General features: G+C 36.8%; 1 protein-coding gene across 8 annotated transcripts in view; it reads left to right on the top strand.

The window, feature by feature from the left end:
- Mycbp2 (MYC binding protein 2) overlaps positions 1–11,608 on the top strand; it is a 246,544-nt gene that overhangs the window by 51,617 nt on the left and 183,319 nt on the right. For all 8 annotated transcript variants that reach the window (XM_055609971.1, XM_055609975.1, XM_055609972.1 and 5 more), the window contains exons 10-15: positions 84–222; positions 1,814–1,890; positions 2,646–2,850; positions 3,210–3,374; positions 6,521–6,679; positions 10,534–10,738. In XM_055609971.1, coding sequence (XP_055465946.1) covers positions 84–222; positions 1,814–1,890; positions 2,646–2,850; positions 3,210–3,374; positions 6,521–6,679; positions 10,534–10,738 — 950 coding nt within the window. The remainder of the gene's footprint in view (positions 1–83; positions 223–1,813; positions 1,891–2,645; positions 2,851–3,209; positions 3,375–6,520; positions 6,680–10,533; positions 10,739–11,608) is intronic.

Below are 11,608 nucleotides of genomic sequence, written 5' to 3'. Positions count from 1 at the left end.
ATCTATCTATCTATCTATCTATCTATCTATCTATCTATCTATCTATCTATCTCTCTCTCTCTCTCTCTCTATTTATTTTTAAGGATGGCTTTGTTGTCAGAATATTTGCCACAAGCACTGAACCTGTACTACAACAAGAATTACAGCTTAAACTGGCCAGAAAATGCTTACATGCCTGTGGTATATCACTGTTTGATCTGGAAAAGGATTTGCATATAATAAGTAAGATGAAAAAATAAGTGTTTCTTTTTCTTTTCTCTAAAAAACTCATTGTCTGTTTTTTTTTATCTCAGCTCATAATTTATTGGCTGTTGTCTTTATTACTATAAAACAATTTATTTTATTTTATTTTATTTTTTTATGAAACAATTTTTGATTAATATATAGCAGTAACTAGAAATAACAGCCTGTAAATAGGTGAGGTATTAGAAAGTGCTAAGAAAAATGACTAATAATAATACTTTGCAACTAACAGTTTCAATAGGGCAAAACTTACATTTATTAAGGATTATGGATGGACAATGCTGAGGGTAATTTATTTAATACCACTGAAAATTTATTAGTGTAGTTCTGTAACTTAGGAGAATCTCTACTAGATTTGCTTTTTAAATTATTTGTATTTGGGAATTTAATTATTTTGACATTAGCTTTTTATCGCACATACTTTAGTTGTCTCGATTTTCGTATGTCTTCCCTTCCGTGAAAAAATATGCCAAGTTGAGCTCAAGCTGTTAATTTTAGAAGTCCACAGAAGCCAGGCATTGCAGCACACACCTGTAACCCAGCACTCAGGAGGCAGGGGAAGGTATTTCTCTGTGAGTTCGAGGCCAGCGTGGTCTACAGTCAGAGTTCTAAGACACCCAGGGCTACAGAGCAACCCTGTCTTGAAAAACCAAAACTAACAAGCAAGCAAACAAACAAACAAATAGACAAATGCTAAAAGCCTACAGAATCATTGGTTGCTTGTATGACTGGCCAAACATCATAAAATATACAGCATAGAAAATTATAATTTATGGTTTGATAATGTACACATTTTCTAAATTAGGAATTTTTCTTTTATAAAAAGCATGGGACAGATAATCTGAAATTTTTAATCTAGATATCTTCATGAGTTTTTTGGGTTTTTTTTTGAGTCAGGGTTTCTCTGTGTAGCCTGGGCTGTCCTGGATTCACTTTGTAGACCAGGCTTGCTCAAACTCACAGAGATCTGCCTACCTCTTCCTGTCTGAGTGCTGGGATTATAGATGAGCACTACCATGCATGGTTGATATCTTCATGTTTTAATTTCATCCCAAATAGCTAGAGGTGTTATATGAACTCCTAAGCTTTCTATTTGTTCATTTAAACAATGGGCAATGTATGAAGATATGAAGATCAAATGAGATAATATTTTTACATTTTATGATGTTTAGTACCTGTGATGCTTAACAAAAATATATTTCTATACCTCAATTCAGTGACTACTGTTGACATTAATCCTTTTAGTGTTATGTTATAAAATGTTGGTAGTAATTTAAAACATATCAAGATTAGAACAACTTTATCTCTTTTTTAAGTTGTGGACCTATTGTTAATTCTCTGTAAAAATTCAAGCCAATGCTGGTATTTGTTGTTTTACTCTGCATTTGTGACGGTCTATCTAGTAGTCCAGCATGTTCCCAAAGTAGTTGTCCTCCTGCTTCATCCTGTGTGCCACCATAGGCAGACCATTTGAATCTTTAACAATGCTAACTGAATTGACTAGTGCATGTTGTACTTAGAAGTATGTATATTGCAAACGCTGTCATTTATTACTCTTGTTCTGTTTAAGGCACAGGATTTGATGAGGAGTCAGCGATACTTGGTGCAGGACGAGAGTTTGCACTAATGAAAACAGCAAATGGAAAGGTAAACTACACATTTTGTTTCAAAAATTAACTTTTATGATTGAAGAGAAAGTACAAATCGATAACAGTATAATTCAGTTAGATTACATAGTTAATGTTTTTATAGTGTTTTACATGATGAAATTTTATTTGTGTTGCAAATAATACTATAAAAGAGTAGTGACATTTAAGATGCTAACAGTTTGTAACCTTTAAAAAAGTTATATTTTGAAAGTGTTTAATAACGGATTTCTATAATTTTTTAATTATGTAAGGTTGTGTTTTATGTTTATTCTGATAAATGAGAAATCAGAAGTTTCTAAAAATACTCAAAACTAATAAAATATATAATTTAAGATACTACAGTAGCTTGTATAGATTGTATAGGTTAGCCTATATAGATTGAAGTCTCTTTTTTATTTAATAAATGTGAAGAGAAATTAAGATAACTAAGGGAATTCTGAAGATAGAAATTATCAGGCATATATTTACATGTAGCTTTTTATGGGTTTGGGAAGTGAATAACATTTTATGAATTTCCTTCTGTGAGTATATTCATGGAAAGTAAATATGACAATTATAAATATCCAGGATACATATGAAAAATCAATATTGAGTAGGTCAGTTGTTTCCCTCAGGTCATGAAATTTGAATAGTATAGAAAAATGTCAAGTTCTTGCTTTTACCTTTCACTGAAATGACCTGGAGTACACTCCAATGGCAGTCTAATTTCTGTTTTTCTCTTCCTTTTTTTTTTTTTTTTTTTAAACATATAAGATATATTACACTGGCAAGTACCAGAGTCTTGGAATTAAACAAGGTGGTCCTTCAGCAGGAAAATGGGTTGAGTTACCAATTACCAAATCTCCAAAGATAGTGCACTTCTCTGTTGGACATGACGGCTCACATGCCCTTTTAGTAGCAGAGGATGGGAGCGTGTTCTTCACAGGATCTGCAAGTAAAGGAGAAGATGGAGAGTCAAGTAAGTCTACTGAGAGTTGGCACTTCTGAACAGCTAATTGATGCTTAATTTCAAGGGTAGAATTTTTGAGCATAGTAGCTTTTAAAATCATCCATATTTTTATTTATTTGTTCTTTTTCGTATGTATACCATCTTTATAGTCACATTGACTTTATACAGCTGCTTAATATCTATTAGATGAATGAAAAACTTTGTTTACAGAATTTAATATAAGAGCACAAATGAATTATAATGAGAGATAAAAAGGTGATATAAATGTGTTTGTGGGGGCTGGGGTTTCTTTTCTTTGGTTATATATATAAATCATTGTTTTTATTTACATATAGATATCTTACATCCATTTTATTTGTTCCTTTTAGCTAAGAGCAGACGGCAGTCAAAACCCTATAAACCTAAAAAGATTATTAAAATGGAAGGGAAGATTGTGGTGTACACGGCCTGCAATAATGGAAGTAGTTCTGTCATTTCTAAAGATGGAGAACTATACATGTTTGGAAAAGATGCTATTTATTCTGATAGTTCAAGTAAGTTAAAAATATTTTACTTTTATGCAAAAAGATTCTAATATGAGTCACTAGATATAACAAATGAGTCTAGAAAATTAACATTGTAGCATGCTTCTCTACATAGTTGACATTTTCTTCCAAATGTGGATCTTTGGTAAAGATGTTTTCCATTGTATTTCCTCACTGGAAGAGCTAACATCCATTTCACACAGAGCTAGTCAAGAGCTTGGTGAGAGAAACTTTCCCTTAGCTAGTTTCTCTGGAAAGCTTTTCCTTCACACCAAAGTGTTCATATAACATGTCTTTGGGTTAATGTTAGTCTCTTCTAGCAGATAGTTTTAAAACAAGGCTGATTTAAAATCATTAAATTATCTGTTTCTCCACTTAGAAAACGGGGTAGTGTTGTTTCCTTTCCTACTTACTGGATTCTGAAGTACCTAAGTACACAGCCTCAAGAATTATTTATCAGCTTATCCTGTGCCTGACTGATAAACACAAAATTTAACAAGTGGGCATGAGGGATAGAGGTAGCTAGATAGTTTTATATTTATGAACTCTAATCTCATAACCTCATACTGTTTGGTTGCTGGATTTTTTTTCCTAGTAATTAGAAATGAGTATAGTGAATGAGTCACCTCACTTGGGAAGATTTTATATGAGACTTATAATGCTTTGAATTTTGCTGTAAAAAGGAATCCAAAATAATTGAAGTTCATTACTGAAAAGTCAAGTGATTATTCCAAGGAGTTTGTGTATACGATGTGTGTTACATACAGAACTTAGTAATTTTTGCTACTGAAATAATTAACTTAATTAACTTAATTTTGGAAATGAAGTTTTTGACATATTCTGCAAAACTAACACTAGGTTTACTGTTACTACTACTTTAACAAGGCTAAGCATGCTTTTGTAATTTAAAAATTATTACCAAAATAAGTAATAAGATTAGCAAACTAATGTGAAAAGCATATTGAAAGTAATATGAGGGACGTTGAAGAAATTCTTAATTGGACTGTGAAAGAAAGTATTAGAGGTTCAAAAATAATTGTTCTGAGACTTGTTGGGATACCTCAGCGTGCAAATTCACTTGCGGTAAGGTTGGCAGCCTGAGTCAATCCTTGGGACTCGGGGTAAAAGAGAGAACTGACTCCCACAAGTTATCTTCTCACCTACAAATGGAAACATGTGCATTTTGAATGCATGCACAGGAAATAAATAAATATACATGATTTTACATTGAAAACTACTATTTTGAAAAGTCGTAAAGGTTTTATAAAAAACTATTATTTCATTGTATTATTCCAAATGTTTTTCTGCTAAGTTTTTTTCTTCATTAATTTATTTATTCATTTTACATCCCTCCCCTCCCCCTAGTCCCACCCTCCCAACCACTTTCCCATAATCCACCTCCCTCATACCAACCTACCCTGGCACAACAAGTCCATCAGGACTAAGTGGCTCTTCTTTCACTGAGGCAAGACAAGGCAGCCCTGCTAGGAAAACGGGATCAGGAGGGAGGCGACAGAGTCCAAGTCAGAGACATCGCCCACTCCAGTTTTTAGGGGATTCACTTGAGGGCCAAACAACCCATTAGCTTCATACATATACGGGGCTAGGATCAGTCCATCCATGTTATTTGGTTGGTGGTTCAGTCTCTGAGACCCCGTGAGCCAAAGTTAGTTGCCTATGTAGATCTTCTATAAGTGTCCTTGATTCCTCCAGCTCCCTCAATCCTTCCCCCAACTCCTCCACAGCACTCCCTGAGTTCAGCCTAATATTTGGCTGGGGGTCCCTGCATCTGTTTGCATCAGCTGTTGGGTGGAGCCTCTCAGATGACAGTTATGCTAGGTTCCTGTCTGCAATCATAGCCTAGTATCATTAGTAGAGTCAGGGGTTGGGTCTTTCCCATGGGGTAGGTCTCAGGTTGGGCCAGTCATTGGTTGCCCATTCCCTCAATCTCTGTTCCATCTTTCATTCGTACACATCTTGTAGAAAGGACAAATTTTGTGTTAGGGGTTTTGTGGGTGAGTTGGTGTCCCTCTCCTACTCGAATTCCTGCTTAGCTACAGGATGTGGCTGTTTCAGCCTTAGTATCCCTTGCTGCTAGGAGTCTCAGTTAGAGTCACCCCCATCTTACCAGGAGTCTTCTCCATTCCAGGTCTCCAGCTTGTCCCAGAGATGCCCCAACACCATTTTCTCTTCTCTCTCCCAGCCCTCTCACCCTCCATCCCTGCAATTCCCATACCTGATTCCTCCCACCCATTCCTCTCTCCACCTCTTCTCACCCCCCTCTCTCTCCCAGTTCCTTTCCCTCCACTTCTGATGTCTATTTTATTTCCCCTTCTCAGTGGGATTCAAGCAACCTCCCTTGGGCCCTCCTTGATAATTAGTTTCTTTAGGTCTGTGAGTTGTAGCAAGGTTACCCTGTACTAATGTGTAATGTCCACTTAGAACTGAGCACATACTACATGAGTCCTTCTGGGTCTGCGTTATGTCTCTTAGGATGATCTTTTCTAGTTCCATCCATTTGCCTGCAAATTTCATGATTTCCTTGTTTTTTAATAGCTGAGTAGTATTCCATTGTGTAAATGTACCGCAGTTTCTTTATCTATTCCTCAGCTGAGGGACATCTATGCTGTTTCCTGTTTCTAACTCTTACAAATAAAGCTGCTATGAGCATAGTTGAGCAAATGTCCTTTTTGTATGGTGAAACATATTTTGGGTATATATCCAGGAGTTCTGTAGCTGGCACTTGAGTTGGAGTTACTCCCAGTTTTCTGAGAGACCGCCAGATTGATTTCCGAGGCAGTTGTTTATAAGTTTAAGCTGGTAAATATACATCAGTGTTTGTGCCTGTAGTAGAAATTTGAGAGCTGCTGGTTCTTCTGGGTAGTGTTCAAGGCTGTTGACACTTGGAGCAGGCAGGTAGGAAAAGCTATCTAGAAATAAAGTTACAGTAAATTTTTGCCCTGAGTCTGAATTTTATTTTAAAATTAATTGAAACTACATTTAAGGCTTTTTAAATTTGGTGATAACCTACCAGTAGTTTGGTCACTTGCTTCCCATTTGGTGAATTATTTTGCCTAAGAAATTAAATTCCACATTAAAGCTTCTATTTATTTTATGTATTTTTGGTATTTATTAATTTTGTGTGTTTTTTCTAGGTTTGGTATCTGATTTGAAAGGCCATTTTGTAACTCAGGTAGCAATGGGCAAAGCTCACACTTGTGTTTTAATGAAGAATGGAGAGGTTTGGACATTTGGTGTAAATAATAAAGGACAGTGTGGACGAGACACTGGTGCTATGAACCAAGGAGGGAAAGGTAGGAGCTTAACTTTTAGATGCTAAGATTTACCTTGTTCTTTCATTAGCTTTTGGGGCATAGTAATGAATTTTACTCCTTCCAAAAATGAATGAGTAGGGCCCGAGGAATGTCTCAACTTTAAGAGTACATGCCAAACTTTGGGCAGAGTGCAGGGAATCTTATGAAAAAAGAGGGGGTTGGGGATAGAAGGACATGGAGGGGACAGGAACCCCACAAGGAGAGCAACAAAGCTAAAAAAATCTGGGCCCAGGGGCCCCTGCAGAGACCGATGTGCCAACCAAGGATCATGCATGGAGAGGACCTAGACTACCCGCTCAGATGTAGAACCTGGGTAACTCAGTCTCCATATGGGTTCACTAGGAAGAAGAGCAAGGGCTTGTGTCCTATTTCCTGTTTTCTCCCTCTTCCAATGTCCATCCTAGTTGCCTTTCTGAATGAGGATTGATCATCTTACCCAGTGTCCTCCTTCTTGCTTAGCTTCTGGAAGTGTACAGATTTTAGTTTGTTTATCCTATATTATATGTCTAATATACACTTATAAGTGAGTAAATACTGTGTGTGTCTTTCAGCTTCTGGGATGCCTCACTCAGGATGATCTTTTCTAGTTCCCACCATTTGCCTGCAAATTTCATGATTTCCTTGTTTTTCATTACTGAATACTATTCTGTTGTGTAGATGTACCACAATTTCTATATCCATTCCTCAGTTGAGGGACATCTGGGTTGTTCCCAGGTTCTGGCTACTATGAATAAAGCTGCTACTAACATGGTTGAGCATATGTCCTTGTTGTGTACTTGAGTATCTTTTGGATATATGCCTAGGAGTGGTTAGCTGAATCTCGAGGAAGCACTATTCCTAATTATCTGAGAAAGTGCCAGATTGAGTTCCAAAGTGATTGTACAAGTTTACATTCCCACAAGCAATGAAGAAGGGTTTCCCTTTCTTCACATCCTCTCCAGCATGTATATTCACTTGAGTTTTTGATCTTGGCCATTCTGATGGGTGTAAGGTGAAATCTCAGGGTTGTTTTAGTTTGCATTTCTCTGATGACTAAGGATGTTGAGCATTTCTCTTAAGTGTTTCTCTGTCATTCTAAATTCCTCCATAGAGAATTCTCTGTTTAGCTCTGTACCCATTTTTTAATTGGACTACTTGATTTGTTGATTTTTAACTTCTTGAGTTCTTTATATATTCTGGATATTAGCCCTCTGTCAGATATAGGGTTGGTGAAGATCCTTTCCCAGTCTGTAGGCTGTCATTTTGTTCTGATGACAGTGTCCTTTGCTTTGCAGCCTCTGAGGGACACTTCCCAGCAGTGTATCAAAGCAAATGCTGAAGCTCATAACCAAACTTTGGGCAGAGTGCAGGGAATCTTATGAAAGGAGTGGGAGATAGAAAGACCTGGAAGGGACAGGAGCTCCACAAGGAGAGCAACAGAACCAAAAAAATCTGGGCCCAGGGGTTTTTTCTGAGACTGATACTCCAACCAAGGATCATGCATAGAGATAACCTAGAACCCCTGCACAGATGTAGCCCATGGCAGCTTAGTCTCCAAGTGGGTTCGCTAGTAATTGGAACAGGGACATTAACTCTGACATTAACTCAGTGGCTGGTTCTTTGAATGAAGGAGGGGGCTACAGCTGGGATACAAAATGAATAAACTGTAATTAATATACAAAATTATAATAAAAAGAAAAAGAAGAGCAGGGGCTGTCTCTAACATGGGCTCAGTGGCCAGCTCTTTGATCACCTTTCCCTAGCGAGGTGTTCTTATTAGGCCACAGAGAAAGAGGATCCAGACAGTTCTGATGAGACCAGGGTCAGATAGTAGGGGAGGAGGATCTCCCCTATTACTTGACTAAGGGAAGGTAATGGGTAGGGGGTAAGAGGGAGGGAGGATAGGACTGGAAGGAAATGAGGCAGAGGGCTACAACTGGGATACAAGGTGAATAAATTGTAATTAAAGATAATGAGAATATGATGACGAAAAAAAAGAGTACATGCTATTCTTTCAGAGGACCCAGGTTTTGTCCCTTCATTCATGTGGTGGCTCACCCCATCTATAACTCCAGTTCCAGACATGAGGAGCAATTAAAAACAGTTTTATGAATGATTCTTTGATTTCTTATAAATTTAGAAAAACCTTACCTTTTTTATTTGATACTATTGATAAAAGTCTGTAGAAAATCTCTCCATTTTTATTTGATTTGCAAAAATAAAATGTTTTATATTTTTAGCTTTTGAGCAAGTAATGTTCTTATCTGTTTAATATTTTAAAATGTGCATAAATTAAGACTTATTTAACTTTTTTAATTTTTTATTTTTTAATATTAGTTACAGTTTGTTAACTTTGTATCCCTGCTGTATCCTGCTCCCTCTTTCCCTCCCAACCCCACCCTCCCACCCTCATCTCCTCCCTGCCCCTTTCCAAGTCCCCTGATAGGGGAGAACTTCCTCCCCTTTCATCTGATACTGGTTTAGCAGATATCTTCAGGACTGGCTGCAAAGTCCTCCTCTTTAACTTTTTAAAAACAGTTTTAATGACTAAATTATTCATGGAAAGCAGATTTGTTTTCAAGTGGTTATCACCTTCATTTTTGACTACTTTTTGGGAGTAGCCTATCAACAAATATTACTGTCATTGTTTAATGTTCTATGTTTTGATCACTCTGATGCTTTTTATTCTCTAGCCCTTTGTTAGGGAAAGATGGAATTGTAACTGTCTTTCTTCGTAGTGTCTTTTTTCTTAATTCTTAGTCTGTTGAAGGGAAGCAGTGTTTTGTCTTTCGGGTTTCCCTGCTGCTGTGGTCGCGGTCTTTGTTTTTAATGGCATGTTTAGTGAATTCTTGCTTCCAGGTTTGGTTTTAGCTGTTACCAGCATTGCCTGTGCTCAATTCTAAATTTCTTCAAAAAAATTTTTTTTAAATCAGTAGGAGAAGATCCATTCATACCATTAGAAGTAAGCATTGGACTATGATGAAACTACAATCAGATGAGATTTAAACTTAAAATTTATTAACCAAACCAAGAGCATCTCTTTTGGGCTCTGCTTCACAGTAGATTCAAATAGGTCCCAGGAACCAGTTTCGTTAGGGAGAGTGTTGGTCTTGTGTGTGTGTGTGTGTGTGTGTGTGTGTGTGTGTGTGTGTGTGTGTATGTAGTTATATTAGGTATTTTGTTTTTTTTTTTTTTTTTTTTGGTTATTTAGTGTTTTTAAATGAATGAAGAATTATTTTGGTTTATGTAGTTAGGTTAGATCTTTTATTTTCAATTATGAGTTATAAATCAGAATCTATTTCCATTTTATTGAATATACAGAGGATTATAGTTATACTGTTGACCCTTAAATAATAATTTAGGTAAAACTGGGTATAGTAAGTGCTTGATACATTTCTTCTATTATTAAAACTCGGCTCTCTCAGACTTCCATCAGGATTGCTTTATTCTGATGCTAGACAAAATTATCCGGTGTTTGATTATCTCAGTTTTTATCTTGTCCGTTGATTACAGCTGGGAGAACAAACAAACAAACAAACAAACAAACCCAAAAAACCTGATGTGCTATGTCTATTTCTTTGTTTGTGAGCTTAGCCTTTTAACAACTTAGCCACCTCTGCATCCCTGAGCCAATTTCTTGATTAGACATAGGTACATTGAGTGCCTGTTCTTTAGGTTGTGCATTACAGATAAGAGATAAATGAATAAGTTTGATGACGAATAATAGATAAAATAAGTGAATACATAATCACTTTGATTACAGCATGGTTTCATGTATATTTTCAAGTTGGGAAATGTCTGTTTTTAGATATGGAAATAATCCACATAAAATTATAAATTGATCTGTCAAACAGGGTTTGGAATTGAAAATATGGCAACCGCTATGGATGAAGACCTGGAAGAAGAAGTGGACGAGAAAGACGAGAAGTCCATGATGTGCCCTCCAGGCATGCACAAGTGGAAGCTGGAGCAGTGCATGGTGTGCACGGTGTGTGGAGACTGCACGGGCTATGGCGCCAGCTGTGTGAGCAGCGGCCGTCCTGACAGAGTTCCTGGAGGGTAAGGCCGACTTCCCACCTGAGAAAATAAGCACACTCCCCTTTGTTTCTGTTTTTCAAATTATCTCACGGTGTAGCTACCCACTTGCTGTGTGTGTGGGGGGGAGTGGTGCTGTCTAGGGTTCAAACCCAGGGCTTTAAACTATTATCAGGTAAATGCTCGACCACTCAACTGCACACACAACCTTAAACGTAAATACTTACAGTTATCTTCTACTATTTTTGAGTTCTAATTTAGTGTCATGTTTTTGTTTGTCTTCCGTTCATTTGATTCATTGAAGCCATTATTTTAAATTGTCATTTTTTTAAGTCAATGGTTTTTTTCTAAGTTTTTCTTGTTTAATGCCAAATGTTTATTGATCTTTTCTTAGTAGGATTATCAAATATACTTGAGTACAAATGTATTTTCTCTCTAAAGCTTCATCATGTTTATATGTCCGTCCATCCATCCATCCATCCATCCATCCATCCATCCATCCATCTATCCATCCAATCAAGAAAGTATTGTCGAACATAACACATTGATACATCATGAATTGTTTTCTTCTACAAAAAAACTTAGCCCATTTGCTGTGTATATTGTGGGTGTACACACACCATGATTCACGTGTGGAGTTCAGAGCAAGAATTGCAGGAGTCACTTCTTTCTCACTGTGTGCAGGCACCGCCCTCATACTCAGGTCATCAGGCTTGGCAGCAAGTATCTTTAGCTGTTGCCCCTAGAAATTTTTCTTATACCTTTAGATCTTTTATCCTTGAGTTAATTTTTATATATGGCAAATGCCATTAGGTAAAGACCTACTGTTATTGTGATACATGTGGATGTCCAGTCTTCCAACGCCATTTTTTGAAAAAGACTGTCTTTTCCCAT

This window comes from Psammomys obesus, unplaced genomic scaffold, assembly GCF_907164565.1.
Source record: "Psammomys obesus unplaced genomic scaffold, mPsaObe1.curated_primary_1811, whole genome shotgun sequence".
Classification (NCBI taxonomy): domain Eukaryota; kingdom Metazoa; phylum Chordata; class Mammalia; order Rodentia; family Muridae; genus Psammomys; species Psammomys obesus.
The sequence above is the reverse complement of the archived record's forward strand: the minus strand, read 5'-3'. Positions and strand labels throughout refer to the sequence as shown.